General features: G+C 36.1%; 1 protein-coding gene across 11 annotated transcripts in view; it reads right to left on the minus strand.

The window, feature by feature from the left end:
• Window positions 1–18,079, minus strand: part of LMO7 (LIM domain 7) — a 129,333-nt gene that overhangs the window by 22,246 nt on the left and 89,008 nt on the right. For 5 of the 11 annotated variants that reach the window (XM_083819891.1, XM_083819897.1, XM_083819895.1 and 2 more), the window contains exons 9-15: window positions 15,206–15,235; window positions 12,383–12,500; window positions 11,219–11,361; window positions 9,468–9,912; window positions 8,397–8,717; window positions 5,300–5,414; window positions 941–1,102 (exon numbers count right to left, since the gene is read on the minus strand). In XM_083819891.1, the coding sequence (XP_083676017.1) occupies window positions 941–1,102; window positions 5,300–5,414; window positions 8,397–8,717; window positions 9,468–9,912; window positions 11,219–11,361; window positions 12,383–12,500; window positions 15,206–15,235 (1,334 nt within the window). Of the gene's footprint in view, window positions 1–940; window positions 1,103–5,299; window positions 5,415–8,396; window positions 8,718–9,467; window positions 9,913–11,218; window positions 11,362–12,382; window positions 12,501–15,205; window positions 15,236–16,669; window positions 17,387–17,823; window positions 18,025–18,079 lie in introns of all 11 variants that reach the window. The other 6 variants (XM_083819890.1, XM_083819898.1, XM_083819896.1 and 3 more) reach the window with 4 other exon arrangements.

Raw genomic sequence — 18,079 nt, forward strand, 5'->3', positions numbered from 1 at the left:
AGGGGAAGGAAAAAATCAACATCCTCACTCAGCCTCCATGATTCTCCCCACCCCCCATTCCCCACAATTTATTCAATGACCTCTCCAATAGTTTTTCACTCTCCATTTTTGCTAGGTCCTGTAGAAATCATGATTTGTTTCGTGTCTTTTCCCCACTCAACTATTTTCCTTTATTTTTTCCCACTTGCTATTCAGTTTTTCTACCAAGCATCCCACTAAAATAATGTTTTGTCATTATACTCTCAAATAAGTCACTGATTACTCTCCCAATTCTGGAAAAGTTATTTCATGATTTTGAAAGGGTATCCTGATCAGACTCATGGCAAGCCCAGAGATTAAACAAGACCTTCAGCTGGGATGGAAATCCTCGCTAGCTAGAATGGGTACTACCATTCTGTTGAGATTACAGCACCACAATATTTGGGTAAATTTTTAAAATCATATTACAGAGGAGTTATATCAACCACAAGCTTATATACCAGCAAAAGCCCTCTGTGAAGGTAAACAGGCAAGATTCTCCTTCACTGAAGAAAGGAGCTGCTGCTGTTTCATGGACAGAGGCTCCAAACATGACTATCTTCTAGAGACTAGCCCCTCTTTGTTTTTGTGGTATGGCAGGAAGAGAACATTTTAGATTTCCTTGTGTGTTGGTTGTATATTTTATTTGTTCATTCAGCTGTGCACTCTCTTAAAAGCAGGCCAGAGCACCAGACAGAGGTAAGTTCAATGTTTAGTAGACTTGCTTGCCACAACATTTCTAATGCACGAGGAGTTAAAAAAGCCAAGCTGTGTTAAAATGCAACAGAGGTTAGCAAACTACTTAGCTCAGATACATGTTACTTCTGTAAGGGTAATAAGGACTCTCAGCTGTCAGGTACAGCAGAGACGAAGCTTATTTGCCTTACAGAGCATACTGTATCTGCCCTATGAAACAACTCACCATTCTTTCCATATCGTCTAACATCCATGACCAGGTTTCCAGTTTCTAGTGCTCTGTTGATGGCTTCTTCCCACTGACTATAGTCCATATGTGAAACCTTTGTGCCATTGATAGCAATGATCTCATCATCTACATGCAGCTGACAAAGTCCTGCAGGGCTACCTGCAGAAAACAGAAGGAAAAAGATATCTTTAACAGTTATTTATTTTTAACCAGAGTTGTTATTGGGGGAAAAAAGGTAACAATTCATTCAGAGAAATGCTTATTAGTGGATATTCAGAAAGTCCTGAAAAAAATGACAGTACTGTGAATATAAGGTCAGCAAAATCAGTTAATATCAGAGTAGCATTGAACTTTGAAACACAAAAATGACAAACATTAGTCTTTTGGGTTTGCAAGCATCCATATTTAATAAACAGACTCTGGTTAGCCCTCTCCTGGCTTTATAATTTGGGATAGTGAAAGAGATAGGCAGCACCACAGTGTGTGTAGCCAACAATTAGCTGAAGTTCAGCCAATGTTTGGGTAATCCTCCTATTTGCCCAAAAATGTACTCCATTTTGTTAATTCCAGTATAAACTGACTTCCTCATTCTTATTTACATTTTCTGGGCTCTATTGACAAGAATATGCTGCTATGTTGCTTTGCTAACAATATTTTATAGCTCTGAGTTGACTGGCAATTGGTCTCACTCAAGGTATTGCTAGGTGCTGTCCAGTTAGAGTTCTCTGAATTGTATTTATTTTGTCAGTGCCTACAAGTCAAGAGCAAATTTTATTGCAGTTTGGACTTCAAATTTTAATTATATTTTGCAAGACAGGCTGCACTTTATACTCTTTTTCACTTATTACTATGTGCTGGCAAGTGATCTTAGCTACCTAAGGACAGAGTGCATACAGGACCAGGACTAGTGAGTGACCCCTCCTTCTCCCCCTCCCCCCTTTTTTCTAAATCTTTTTTCTAAAGATTGCAAAATAAATCTGTATGTTAGTAACATCGAACAAATTTGAATTACACAACGGAAGCATTTTCCAGATTAAATCGAGAAATGCACACATCTTTTTAAAAATATACCAAGAACAATGCTATATTTCATTATCATAAACAGATGTGGACAAACATGACAGAAGAATTTAGACATCATATGCTTCATTCTAACCTTCTGACTCACTAGAAAAATGCTATTAGAAGTCTGGATCTAAGTATTCAAATAGCTCTTAAATTTCCTGGAATGTCAGTAAATTAAGAAACAAAGAAGAGCTATGCTTCCTATATTATACCAAGCAGTGATCCCTCGTATTCACAAAAAATGACACTACTATGGTGGAAGAGCATAGATTCATATTCTGGTTTTCTGCATTCCTGAGGTATGGACTGATATTCCATTAGCAGTTACCAGCAAAACTTTTAAAACACGCTAAATACTTTTAAGTAATGTTAAAAAGAAGGAAAAAAACACTTGAGTTTTCTTTTGGAGGAAGAAAGCATGGGCAATATTTAAACTGGAAAAAAAAAAAGCATCTCCTTAGAGCCAGGAAGATGTTAAAGAATTAATAGATTTGAAGGTCAAATTCCTTCCAAATTCCATCAAAAATACTGTCAAAGATTAATATTGAAGTCACTACTTGCAACATTTTATAAACATTTTTAAGTGTCTGATGTGACAATTTAAGATATTTTATACCATATAGTTTGAACACATTGATGGAACTTTACACTCATTGTACAGAGAATGCTTCAGACTCAAAGACACTGGAACTGTTTTGTGTTGTGACAAGATGAGCACTAGGAACCAAGAAGTGGTCATTTTACTCAAGTAATTCAGTTGGGATGACATTCAGCTCAAAGGTGAGAACAGTACCTCTGGGCTACCAATTCAGGTTTTAGAAAAGGAAGGAAGTTGAAGATGGCACAGTTCTTACCACAATATCACCAGAAAAATATATCCAGATCACACCACAACCATTCAGATTTGAACAAACAGCAGTGGTCTCCAAATTGCAAATGTACTTAACACATTCAGGAAAAATTACACTGCACAATTTTTGTCACGTAACTTCGCTGGCTAGCCTTCCTATGCTGCCTTTGCAGTCTATGAATGAAAGGGCTTCTCGGGAGTGCAAACTAAACCACCTATATTGATTAGGCTTTTGCTCCAGTTCAACCTCCAGAGAAGCCTACAGAGATTAGCTGGCTATTCAGGTTCCTAAAGCTGTATGGTGCCAATCACCTTCCTTGAAGTCCTCCAAAAGCATAGAACTTAGTGATAATTTCTTGTCATGGGTGTAGAGGATTTAGTTTAGATTACATTTTTAAAAAAAAGAAAAAAAGAAAAAACACAGTATGGCTGTTTTACATAAATTTCCCTGAAGGTAGAAGATTTTTCTTTCTTACTAGCCCTTTCAAAAGGAGACCAAACAAAAGAAAACTGACAAATGCAAAACAATATTTTCTCACTCACTTTCCATCCACATTTATTTCTCTCTACCTACCCCCACCTGTTGTTACTACAGCAGAAAAATAGCCGCTTGTACTCTTACAGAATAATTAAAACATGTAGGAAGTGGAACAAATTTACTTCATCTTACATGTGTTCAATCACAAACCTGTACACTCCTACATCAGTGCAATCCCAAAAATCAATTGCAAATGGGGCAACGTATGGCAGGTGAACATAATACAGTGGTTATAAATGGAGACATGGAATGTTCTGACGGGGATATATAGAAAGAAGTTTCTCTTCTAGAAGTTAGAGTAGATGGCACAGAGAACCTGTGTAGTCTCCATCCTTGTAGGGTCTCAAAACCAACTAGGTAAGGCCCTGAGCTCTGGCACGAATTCAGTTCTGACATTTTTTTGAGCAGTGGATTGCTCTAGGTCCCAAGGTCCCCTTCCAATCTGAATTATCCTATATCTTATTTTTAAAAATAGGAAACACAACATTCAGTAGCCCTCAGCTGAAGGCATATCTTACTCTTCAATGAGCTGTCTACCTCCTTCATCCTTCATTCCCTTAAAGGAACCTACAGCTATCATATAAGGACACAACACAAGCCAATTATTGAAAAAAATGTTAAACATGCTAGAAATGAGATGACCAAGAACATAAAAGCCACCAAAATCTTGTCATTTTATCTTTATTCTTTGCATCCTTCCTTGTGAGAATGGTAATAAAGCATAACCCAGGTAACAGCTACAACGCAGTCATTTTCTTGCCTACAGATCCAAGGCACAGAGTTCATTTGGAATTTTGTGAATGACAAGCGGAAACACCTGGTACCCCCAGGTTTCTCATTTACAGCTGGCAGTGCAGACAGACAGTCCTTTGCCTCCCAGTAACAAAGTTAAACCAGAAGCCTAACAACAGATGAAGTAAATGAAGTTATTCTTCACACAAACTAATTATTAACGGTCATAATGTAATTATGAGAAGTACGCAGCTACAATGAAGGGAGCTATAAATTGACTTTAAAACAAAAATCAAGACTGCCAAGTAAGTACAGTTAAATGGTATATTTTCCTCTCTGGAAAGAATAATGACTAATATATATAACTAAATGAGGAGTTTCCAGTTATTACTCTTTTCTCAAAATGAACTCATATTTGATGTAAGAAAGGGGACAAAATATATTATATTAAATATAATCAAGTATTTCTGACAATGTGAGAGATCACTGTTCAGAGAATAGGCACTACATATGATTTACTTGTTGGTTTTGCATTTTTTGTTTGTTTTTTTACTCAAGAAAACTGAGCTTGTTCTCTGCAGGAGACTACTAAAGCTTAGAAGTGATCTTTATATATGCTTTATTTCAACACAAAAACTTTTGCTTTTCCTCAATATTAAACACATCTGAAAAAATTGCACCGGTAATCAATTCAGAAATTGCAGTTGCCTAAAAATATTAAATGTCTCCAAAATACGAGACTAAGAAAGATAAAATCAAAATAAAAATATTAATGCCTAACAAAGTTTGAATTCATGTTTTATAAACACATGAACTCCTTTAAAATAAGGCGAAAGGAACAACCTCAATGTTAAAAATCTGCATGTACCCCTTACTACTGTTCTGTATGAGACTTGATGAACCTTTGACTAATCACATTTATTCTTCTTCAGTAGTCATAGGAACATTCTTGATTAGGAAAATGCTTTTTAGTATTTCTGAATTAAATCCATTTAAAGAGATGATGATTCACAGAAATACAATAGTAAACAAAATATTAATTTTTCAGTTGTCTACCTGATTATTATTATTATTAATATTCTCAACATACTTTATGGTAAATATCTTAATTTAGAAGCCTCTGCAAACTAGGTACAAGAACAAAAGTTTGTACAGTTAAATGCGCATTTACCTTCTTCAACTGTTTGTACAAAGGCCCCTGATGAAGTCCAATTTGTTGTAAACCCGAAGTTGCGACTGTGGCCAGGTCTCTGGTTTATATTGATTCTCAATTCACTGTACTGTTCCTGAAAAATAAAACATGACACTACAGTATCTGGTATCACGGGAATCTAAATGAGGGAAAGTTTATCCACTAAATAAGCAAGGCTACTCACAATGTGCACTTTAATCATCTATTATTAGCATCACCGGCAAAGGAAACAGCATTTAACTTTGTTAACTAGCTAGCTTATTTTATATTCAAAGGTGTGTTTTCAGTGTACTTTTATATTTTGGCTATACATATAACATACTTAGCCATGCGTTTCTTCTATTTTAAATATTTCATGAAGTGATGTTACAAAATGTAAGGTGTTTGAGGAAGCTAAAACCCTAAATGGGTCTTCATGGACAGCCTTGTCAATTTGTAGAATCTACTGCCTCCTGACCAATCATCACTCAAAAAGGAATGTGAAGAAAAACAGCAACAACAAAAACAGATAACTAATTCATCTTATTTTTTCTTGCACATACTACAGAAGTCATCATCAGTTTCCTTCGCAGGCTCAATGCTGCAACTAGATTTTCTTGGGTGAACAATCACCTTTTCAGTTTTGTGTGAAATACTACTAGTTTCCTATGTATTTTGTAATGGAGGCCTTAGATAATAAAAATAATCCCAGAATTAGCTAGAATCCAGTTTTTCCACCGAACATTTACATTTTAAACTACAGAAATATTTGACTTGGAATGCATTTCGGAAGACCTGCTTTCAATCTCACAATATATTATGAACATGTGGTACACACATTAACATTCTAATGTGAACTCCTTAAAAAACAATTAAAATACTCAAATGCATGTTATTCACTTCATTATAATGGAACTGATACTGTTATAAAAGGAAAAAAAGACTTCTGTCAAACACTTAAAATAGATATATTCCAGTAACATGTTGCATGGAGGAAACCCCACATGCTTATGTGTGCACTAAACATACATCTACATTTTAGCTCCCCAGCAAACCAGTTTTCTGAAGGGTGGGATTCATTTTTCCCTAACTGCAAATATTTAGAAATTTAGGTACGTAAGCCAATTCCCCAGAACTCCTGTGTTGGTCAAAGGACACAATGAGCTGCTTTACAAGTAGAAGTAGGTAGCTGGCTTCTCAGGGCAGGAAGCAGCCAGAGGAGTCTTTAGCAGTACCCAAGCATTGGGTCCAGAGGACAACAGTAGCAAGGGAGCATCCCTTAGTTTCTCCTTGTGTTACAAGGAGATGTCCCTGACAAAACACTCCCAGTCACAGGCCATGGTAGAAACTATTGAATCCTTACTTCTAAACAAGCTCCTTAGTTGAAACATCTTCCACACTGAAACAGACTTTTTTTTTCAATTCATCCCACCTCCTTAGTTGACTAACAGTACTTTAAAAGTTATTCTACTAATAGGTTAGCACATACATAGAAAGCTTCTGAATTTGATTGTGTTCCTGGAAATCACAATCATCAGTATTTTTTATTTCCACCATCCCAAACCAGTTCTTTTTTAAACCTACCTTGTGAGAGGAGTAATGCAGTTTTGTACACTGAACTTCGTAATTTAAACAGGTAGTCTCCAAAACATTTAGTACTCTACAAATCCGGTGTTATTACTGTGATGACTAGTGAACTATCAACTGGTCAGCTCTGGCAATGATTTACAAACATATCAAATAGAACTTGCATTCTTTACATTATAGTTTGTTTGATGGACCACACAAGCAGTATTTTTTTATTTTTATTATTTAAACACTTTCCTCATTTACAGGCAGGACAGTTTATAACTTGGTGACCAATTAGAGAAAAATAGAATCTAGTATGCTTTGCTCTCATTTAGCTCACCTGAAGGGAAACAAAGGACCCATATCTAATCTATGTTTTCACTGATTAGAATAGCAGCTTCTCTGCCTGTTTTTGCTACAATACAGAAAAAGGATCATAATTTCTTTGCTTATAAGTTTCAATCACAGTTTTCAATCACAGTTTCAAAAAGTTATAATAATTTCATTGCAATGGCTAAAGAGTTATCAGCAGTATTTAACTGAAACGTGTTCCTTTTTCACAGGTGATTAGGAAGAAGAATGAATCAAAATTACTGAATATATAAAAAAGATAGTGTGTGAAGTGATTTCATTAATCAGCATCCAAGCATTTTTTTTTTTATGATCTTCACTCAAACTACTGACAATTAACTTGTATAGCAGTGTCAGGAATGCAAAGCATTCACCTTTTAACTCATCAAGGGGTATAAACTACATCATTACATATTGCAGAAAGGTGGTGACAGTTAAAGCTATTGCTATTCATTTTTTACATGTGAAACATGAGATAAATTGAAAGAAATAGTACTGGATGTATTTTTCCAAGGTGCTGAAAGAACACTCAAAAAACAGCTCCTGGATAAGCACATACACAAGAAGATGGTGATTTCTTTTTAAATTCATTAGTGTGAATACCAAGTAGAATAATTTCAAGTACATAATTACAGAACCCAAAAAGGCTTAAGCCACAACTAATGGAAAAAAAGGATATTGTGATATTAATGTATAAGGTTGACCTTTGAAAAGCTGATCTTTATTTTCCACCACCAGCTTAAAAGTGCAAATGAATGCTACAGCAGCTCAGAGCATTCATCTAATTAACATTCCTGATTGTACGCACAAAGTGCTGATTGGGAGAACACCAGAAACCTCACAAACATCAAATTAAATATTTAGAGTATCTACTTTGAATTTTATTTCTAAATAAAAGCACAAGAGAGAAAGAGTAGGGAAAGAAAGCATCAAAAGGACCATTTATATGTTCTTTCCTAATGCTCTCTTTCCCCAGAATTAAATCAAACATAACAGTAGTTCTTCAAGTTGATTTCTTACCACCAAGGAATACTTCCATGAGATCTTGCATGGGATGTTTTCTTTTGTTGTTGGTGGTGGTTTTTTTGTTTTGTTTTGTTGTTTGTTTTTTTTTTTTTTTTTTGACTCTGCTGCAGCATTCAGTTACACTAAGCAGTTACATGACTTCCACACTTACCAGGGATTTTGAATCCTCATGCTCTGGCAGACTCACATTTTCTGCAGAAGATGCAAGTGAAACAGAATCAGGAGGAGAACAATATTCTGGTTTAAGAATACTGCCTCTGGCATCTTGGTCTTGGGGTTTTACAGGTAATGTCAAACTAGAAGTAGGTGTTGTCTTAACACCTTTTTCCTCCTCCTCCTCACCTCTGCTTCCAAGTACACTGGTAGAGAGAGAGTATGATGAGTCTGGTAGTGAAAATGAACTGCTAGTTAACAAAGTTTGAGTTCTTTTAGCTTTTTCCACTTCTCCGTTGTATTTCTGGGTATCATCCATCTAGGACAAAAATAACAGTTTGGTAAATATGTGCTTTAAAAAACCTTTATCTTTCAGCAGCTTAAATATTTAACAAAGTACTCCTCCCTTTCATGCAGCTTCTAGTCACTGTACCCATTACTAATTACCCACTTAAAAAAAAAAGCAGCAAGACTTTTTTCCCTTGAAATATTTGCAGAATATATAGTATAGACTCATTAGGATAAACTTGTTAAAACGATCTGCTTAGAAAAATTTGCATGCTTCCCCTTTAAAAAATTGAGCCAGATAGGGATTTATGAAAAAGCTATGAAAATCTATGTAATAATGGAAAAACCAATTTGTGTTTCAGTGCTTTACTGAGCAGGCAAATTCTAGGCTGGAGTAAAGCTTTAATTTCAAACTCAGCAAAGCAGAATAAATTTATACCACCTGAAAGTTTGTCTTTAACAATTACATTAAATTCACTTCAGACAGTTACATCAAAGACAGGTTTTCTCTCTTTGGAGACTTTTTTTTATTTTTTTAATGTAAAATTTAATTTTAATTTAAAATTTTATTCTTCTCCTTTTGTAATAAGGAGACATTAAAAATAATAATATTTCTAAAAGTGCCTTTAAATATAGAAACACAAAAAATCTTACATGACAGAATCACTTGCTGTATTAACGCAGCCTTCATCAAACAAAAAGAACATTTAAGCCCTACCGTTCACCCAGCTATACAAGACACCAAACATTTATAAACTTCAGGAACTAAAGAGAATTTTACCGTGAGCGACCGTGGAAGTGAGGAGATTCCTCTTGAGTGGACACCAAAAGGTCTTGGTGTAACCACGGATGTTAACCTGGAGGTATCGGTTTTCTGGTAACTTCTAGGGAGAGAAGCTGAAACCTGAGCTGACCCAGTTTGAGCATTCACTGAGTAGAGCGTAGACAAAAGAGATGAGCTCCGCTCTTCTGCCAGGCTCTTTGAGGGAGCAGGAGCTTCACGTGTGGCAGAACTCTCCTGCTTTGGCAGATGATCCTTGCTCCTTTGAGCAGCAGACAGGCTTTTGCTGTCTTTAGTGCTGTAGGAGGTTTCTTCCAAAAGGTAATCTTTCACCACTGACCGTGTAGAAGGTTCTTTTTCTTCAGTAAACACATCATCGTTCAGTGAATATGTCCATCTGTGTTCATATTTTCTCTGCCTGTAGGAGTCTTGATCTCTATCCTCCCTATGGGGACAGAGCTTATTAAAATCCCAAAGTGAACAGACAAACAGGTGCGCCCTAGGTGTTTTAACTACTGATTATTCAAGGCAGAGCATAAACTGAGAAACACACCTCTGGTAAGTGAAAAAAATGAATGACATCACTTAAAATATATTAAAATATTAGTATTTTCAAGTCCACCTCCCCACCCACCCCTACTCCCTCTGAAAACACTCAGGCATACTACTGCCATGTTATCAGGTTGCCACCATGACAGAAATCTCTCTGCCAAGAAAATGATACAGCTATTCATGTTACATATCCTCAGAAATTCAGATTTCATTGAGGAAAGAATGTGAAGGTAGTCACACAACATTGCCTAAACTGCATAGTTCTCTTGACGCTTCTACTCTCTGAAAGTACAATACTATACATCAGATAACAAATGACAGGGTACCTTGAAATTTAGATTTTTAGATTTATTCCTTTATTTTGGGATTCATTCCCTTGTCAAAATAAACCACCACAGGGACAGATAATCCTTAACATTATTATTATTATTATTTTTTTTTTTTTTTAAGATGTTGGCAATACTGGACATTCAATTTGAATCCGTATTTGTCTTCAAGTTGTTGTCCTCACAAATATGTCAAAAATACTCAAAACATGTTTTAAGACCTACTTAAATTTCATTTATGAACATGCCATATGCATATTCCCTTCTTCACCTGAGCCATATACATTTAAATTTAAAAATAAACTTCAAAAAAATGACTGTCATCAGGAGACGTAGTACTGCACTACTCTATTGAAACTTGACCCTCCAGAGAGAAGTTTATTCTGTAAATACCCAGAGGAACAATAGGGGATACAAAGGAAATACAGTAGAAGTTGATTGTTCTGTGATATACATAAAAATGCTGACTGTATTTATCCACTGTGGTCAAGAGAATAGCAAATTCAGTGTTAGAGGAAAGAAATAGTTAAGTTGATCCAAGAATAAAAGAGGCAGTTAACTGGCTTAATTCTCTATTGTTTTAACCTCTTTAAATTGGATACAAATACTGACTTCACAGTACATTTATTCATGGTTTGAGTAAAACGTCATTTAAAAAGCCAAACTGTTTATCATTCTATGAAAAGAATGTATTAGCAGATCATATTCTGCCCTTTAATTGCCTAGATTTCTACTCTATAATTTGGAACTAAAATTGTTGAGACTTCTGAAGAATCAATTGCAACTTGCCAGTAAAAACTGCTCAAGAATTAAAGGGAACTAAAATAATCAAATTTAAGTTCTACAATTTAATACTCCCATTAGGGTCATTACCTTTCCTGCTGCATTTCTTTCAGTGACTTGCTGCTCCTATCAGAAACCTCAGAGGCTCTCCTTTCTATTTCTTCTCTTTCTTCCTTTTTCTTTTGCAATTCTGAAGTGAAGCTCTTTCTACGATTCTTCCATTTTGCTAGATCCTACAAGAATCACATGAACAAACAGAATGAGATTTTCTCAAGACCTTGCACGTCTACAGAGGCAACCCATCTCAAGCAATCTGATGCCTTGATTTTACTTGCATGTCTGCATCAAGGCCACATTTTCATGCACCTTCCCCCAAGTGCTTTTATTTTCGCCCCTTGACATTTTCAATTTTTAATAATAGTTCACACAATGACAGATAGTTGAAAACAAATGCAAATGGCATGTGAATTTCTTTGTTGTAGGCTTTGGATTTTTTTTTTCCTTCCCTCAAATAACCAGTATGTTAGACTGATATACTAGCTTGAGAATAAACACGCCTTGAAGTCTAAATTGGAAACATAAGAGATCAACTTCTATGTTTTGTTTATTTCTGTAAAACCACAATGTGAACTGGCAATCTTCTCCATGAAATACCAGAGCTGGGTTCAGAGAACTATTGAATATTGGAACTGCTATGCGCTGCTTGCTTGGCGTTCTGTTGTTAATTTCAGCCTCTTGTTGGTAATCATTGCCAATCACAGATTTTAATTAAAAGTCTTTATAGAACCTTACAATGCTGTGTAAGGTTATCATACACTTTACAAGCTGAATTTAAGACAGAATTATTGGGAGACAGGAGCCTCAAGAATTTGCACAAGGAAATATTTCCTTCTCTTCTCCCAAAGGATCAAATTCTCAGACATTCCAATCACTTCACAAACAATATCCACAAATCTCAGACATGTCAAATTGTGCCCCAACTTTTATGTCCACAGAACTCATGCCTAAAGGCTTTACTGTGACACCACAACAATACATACAAATCATATAAAAAAATATTAAAAAATAATTTCAGTTCTGCCTTAAACAGACATCCTCCAAAACACTAGGAGTTGCACGAAATGCATAATTTTAAAGCGTGATCCTGTAAATTGCTGCACATATGCCAACAGTAAGTTTTCTAGGGGCACTGAACATTTGCAGCACCCCTCCCTTTAGCTGGGCATGTCAGGAGGAGTGAAAAGGAGTATTTACTTCTTGCCACTTCAGATCTTGTTCTTGCAGCTGTTCTTTTATCCTTTGCAGTTCTTCGTAACGGATTTTGCGCAACGACTGCAGCTCCTCTGCACTGACATCATTCAAAGATTTACTCCTAGAAAGAAAAAAGACTATTCAGCTTCATCACATCTTAGCCATTTGTGCAAGTGAAACCTTCAACAGAGATTTATATTAGTACAACTGAACGCTCCTAAGTGTTATTTCAAACAGAGCAGGAAACATACCAGCAGCTGAATGAGCAAGCCTTGGATGGGACCTAGTGCCAGCACTGAAGTCAGTAGTTGCATATTCGGGCAAATAAAATCAGGTTAATTAAATAACCAGCTCCTCCTGCAGCAGCTCCATGCTGATGATTCACATCGAACTCCTCATGTCTACTACTTCTGTTTAAATTTTTTACTCCATTTATTGACCTTGCCTGTTTCTTTTTATCTAAAAGCCATCGTGTCCCCCCCTCAAATCCAAACTCCCATTATTTCACCTTTTCTCTCCAGCAACAGCCTCAGAATCATCTCCTTTTTTTCCTTCCTTAGGCCAATTCTAAAATCAAGTTAGTTATCAATGCACATTTCTAAAAGACAAAAGTGATTTACTACTAAATACTCAGTTCAATCATGTTATGGACCTCACTAGTCTATATAACTCCTTTCCAAAACCTTCCTGAAACTTTCAGTTCAAGCTGGGATAGCTTGCATCCTCTTGTGAATTTCTTCTACATGTCAACAAGTTTTTCCATGAACTCCTACTCACTAGTTCACTGTAATCTCATTTCCTCATAACTCACTTTTCATGCCCCCCTCAATTCTATTCCTGTTATTTTCTGCTTTTTTTTATCCATTTTACAGTCTCTGCATTTAAATGTAACAGAACTTTTAGCTTGAGTATAGGACAAGACTCCTCCTCAGATTGATCCCAAGCCTGTTAGACATTAAGTAACATGCAGATGGTTTGTGTTGTAATAACACACTTTGTAACGTTTGGTGCTATGATAGAAAAGGAAAGCTAGGCTTCTGTTTTGTTATTATTATTTTTTCACAAAATGCTTCCATTTGTATTTATTTGTACAAAATTTAAGTGATGGAGGAATATTAGCGTAGACAAGTTCTAACAGGACTTGAAACCATAATGCTTCTCTGGTATGACAGAAAATCAGGTTAAAAACAAAAGTGATTCAGCACAAGGCCTTGCTCTAATCTCTTACATACCAAGAGAGCTCTGAACTAACAAACCAGTCTCTTTCACTTCCTCTTAAGAGGCCCGACTTACTTACATTGGTAACATAAGACTTTGGACTTCGGCCTCTGGAAAAAAGGCCAGGGCATTAACTAATTATTCCTGTTTGCTTGTTTATTTTCTGAATGGGAAGAATGCCACATTAAACAAAAATCTTATAGACACTACTGCAGAAACTCTTTTCTTGTGTAGTTCTCTCCCCTTTCTTCCTTTTTTTTTTTTAAATGGCTAAGTTATATCACATGTAGAAAGGGTTTTGAGTTAGCATCAAAACCATTCCAGATTCACTAAACGAAACTTACATGATGATGGTTTCCTTTTCTTTCTCTAAAGTTTCTATATCTGCTTGGAACAAAATAGGAAAATCTAGACCTAAATACAATATACCCTAAGAAAGGATATATTCACTTATTCATACCAGCGAACAGTATGTTAGTTTTAATTCTAGTCTTAATTAAAAAAAACAAACAACAACAAAAAAACACTAGTGACTCAAGCTTCCTGAGTTTCCCTCCACTAACACCCAGCCTCTTCAGACACATTTCTTGCTTCTCCTAGCAGCATTTGTTCATTTACCAGCTTTGGCTCAGGGTGAAAAAAGAATATATATACACAAATATATGTTCATATACATATGTTTACCTTCTTTTTCCCTCTTTGGAAAATGTAGAGCACCATGCATAACCAAATACTTAATATGCCATCACACAGTAAATGTGAAAATATTTCTGAGCCAGTAAGCTGTAAACAAGGCTACATAAGTTAACATGGCACTAACCAATCAGTTTACCACTGAGGATTCAATAACTGGAAGTCCAAAAACTAGACATAAAGTGTTCAAAAAGCTCATCGATGTTAAGAGAAACTACAGGTGAATGGCCTCGAGAACACTTTTCATTTATTTATATATTTACTTTGGTTCAACTACCACCTTTTAAAATGTATGTGCCTCTTTAAAATAAAAAAAGAAAGTTAAGTAAAATAATTCTTTAAGTCTGCTACCATCAGAACCAAAATATAAGATGTGAAGTACTAAGTGCCAGGTCAAATGGTTCTGACATTCATTTAAACTGCCAGTGAAATGTATTAACTTGTATATTTTATTCTGGGATTCATTTGATACTGTATTTCAACCTGCCCTATTTGAAAATAACAGATTTTCAATCGTTCCCATGGTACATATGCATGTCATTAACTATTTTCAGAATTCTAACTGTGCAGTCTTTAAAATGAAATATTTACTAATCCTTCTTTACATTTCTGAATGTTTTAGAGCCTGATTTAAATACAGAACTTCAAGTACTTCAGCTGGAATAAAATATCAGAGCTGATTTTCAAAATGCCTGATAACCATAACTGATATAATCCTAGATGCCAGAGAGGACTTTTGCCAGATGCATAGCTTTTAGTGTCTTACATTTGTTATGTAAATTGCTCAAGCACAAAACAACAAAGCAGCATGCACAAGTTGCTTTGAGCACAAGTTTTTAGCTGCCGTGCATGCATGAAAATTTAAACGAGAGGCAAAAATAGTGTTATGATCTTTCAAGCTTTTACAAAACTTACCCTTGCTCATCAGAAAGCTTTTGAAACAGTCTGAGAAATTAGAAACCAAAAAAAAAAGGAGAAAGATTCAGTGTCATGCTTGATATTCATAACAACATTCATATGATCAGTACGCCAGCACTCTCACTAAGTGAATGGGAAACTGTGAAAGCTTTAGGACCAGACGGCATGGAGTAGCACATCAGTGATCTGACACGAGTCAGAAGCACATCAGGACTTGCATGATGCGTAAGTCAGGAAGAAAACTGACAAAACAAGGCTGCCTGTAAGTTTCCAATGCTTCCAATTTAGAAATACTGCATGAATAGAGCCTCGTTTTAGTTCTGCATCACTTATTCCAGTGCTGCTAAACAGCATGACGCTTGGAAGATACTCATTTCAAGAAATGAAAATGAAGCCTAACTTGAATCCCAAAAAGAAGCCTGGCATACAAAGGCTGTTTTCTTGTTAATTCAACCACCCCTGATGCTAAATGCAAGTAATACATGGAATGGATAAATCTAAAAGGTCCTATGTACAACTTTACACATTAAGTGGAGAACCAAATACAGCCAGTGTGATTCAAGAGGATTTTTAGTGTTCTTGAATATGAGTATTGTATTCTATTAATTCTGGAAATGTGAAATCTTTTCAAGCACTTCAGAAATATTCCTCAGTGAAGCTTGCACTTTGTTAACAGCATTAGGCTTAAAAATTAAATGTAATGACATCAAAGGTTCAACTAGAACATGGAAGTGTCTTAGTCACAAATTAAGGATGCACAGCCGGTATAACTGCAACTTGCAATGCCGTATTTTCAGAGCCAAAAAAACATATAAAACTCCACTCTCTCACAGCAAGTACGAAACCTACAGGAGAGCTAGGAAGCAGTTAAAAAAAAGTCTTCACTCACAGAAGAAAAACTTTGGGTACACCAGGAAAGGATTAGGGATAGTATTAATTAGGACTGTATGAAATATGAAAGCAAGGAAAACTGCTGGTAGAATAAACATGTCACAGTAGAATTTAAAATAATATGGACACACACCTTGCATGCACCATGACTTTAGATAGGCAAAAAAGAGCACTAATATCTTTTTATCTCATGGAGCCATCTCATAAATGCGGCAAGACATTTTACAAACAAGCATTTTTAAATTTAGGTGCAAACAATAATCTCAGAATGCCCATCTCCAGAATTTGTTAAGGCATTCATGTCATGAAATTTATATAAAACTGAGTCTGAAGGAATTATTATATATTTTCTCCAAAATTGCTGCCTAAAACTAAAAAAGTCATGATTTTTGTTGAAAATATGGTATTGCAGTCATGAGCTTCTATTGAAAGCAAATAAAAAGCTTGTCCAGGACGACACAAACAAATTGCAGATTTGCACTCTACAAATGGTTCAGCACAAGACGATGCTTTTCTGAATGGAAACAGTTCAATTAGCTCAAGCACAATCCGTGCAGGACACAACCTGACCTCTCCACCATCTGACGCTTCTTGTGTCTAACTTTGCTGGCCTCTCTAATTGCTTCCCACTTCTTCCAGTCTTCTTCACTGCATGGACCTGGGATAAAATTTACTGGCTGTGCGTTGCTTCCCACTTTCCAAGATTCAATCTTGCGTGTCAGCATGTCGTCCTTCTTATGTCGGGAAGACGGTGACAACACTCTACCATTGCTCTTTCTGTCCTCTGGTGTTGCACTCTTTTCAAGTAAACATAGAAATTTGGACCGTATTTCCTCAGGAAGACTCCAAGGATCAGGAAAGAGTGCAGGGTGGTACTTGTCTGGAGCACCTGATAAAGGCACCTCTTTTTTCTGAGAGAGGATTTTACGAAAAATCATGTCATCCTTTTCCAAATCTGGAATCACAGCTTGGCCTTCTCTAGGCTGCAGAATTATTTCACCCTCTATAAGAGGCTCTTGCTCAGAGAATTTTTTAAAATACTGGGGGTCTTGGAGAACAACTTGATTCATATGGAAAGCCCCAGTTTTGCGAACAAACAAGTCATCATTTTCTAAATCTGGATACAGATATAGATTTTCATTGTCTCCTTGGTCACATCCTGGTATAAAGGAAATATTCTTTCTACATTTTATGAGCCTAGGGCCAGAAGTAGGATCAATTTTGGTCTTCGTTTCAGAAGACAAGTAGTCAGAGTATTTTTGCAGGGCCTGAAGTAACGAAAACTGACTGAAGCATATAAAACAAAAGGAGGGAAGTAAAATATCATTAACTAGTAACATACAAGCAGATCACAATGTATTCAGATATATGCTTGTTTTAGATTTGCAGTATTCCGAGCAGTACAGCTACACCATTTGGCATTCACCACCACTAACCAGAACACAGCACACGTCAACCAATGTAAAGGTAACATGACATACTGACCTGCTCAGAAACAGCACACTTGCATGCTAACACACAAAGCCTATGCAGCACGTTATGCTTTCGCATTTACATCTTTCAGAAGACCAACATCAACTCACGACTATATTAAAAAAAATAAAGTTGTAATAATAACAAAAAAGCACGACATCACAGGATGCAGTTTAATTTCATTTAGCTGTTGCACGTCCAGCCATTTCTTTCTGATGCAGCAAGAGTACAGCTCATGCAGCAGTATCAACCTGGGCTGGTCAGAAGCCTCCAAGATTTTTCCTTCTGTAATCTGTGTCAACGAGCTTCCCACATACTCAGCAGTTGGCTTATAGCTTTGATCCCTTCTGCAACTGCTGTTCCATTCGAAACTTGGTCTTGGTTGATTAGCAACAATGGCAGAGCTTTGTTTATAAGCATATCCCTCATCCTCAGAATCTGATTTCTTTCTACTGTGCATGAGCACAAAGAATAAAGAGAGGGAAAGAAAAGTGTATGCATTGAGTA

This window comes from Anser anser (assembly GCF_964211835.1).
Source record: "Anser anser genome assembly, chromosome: 1".
Lineage (NCBI taxonomy): Eukaryota > Metazoa > Chordata > Aves > Anseriformes > Anatidae > Anser > Anser anser.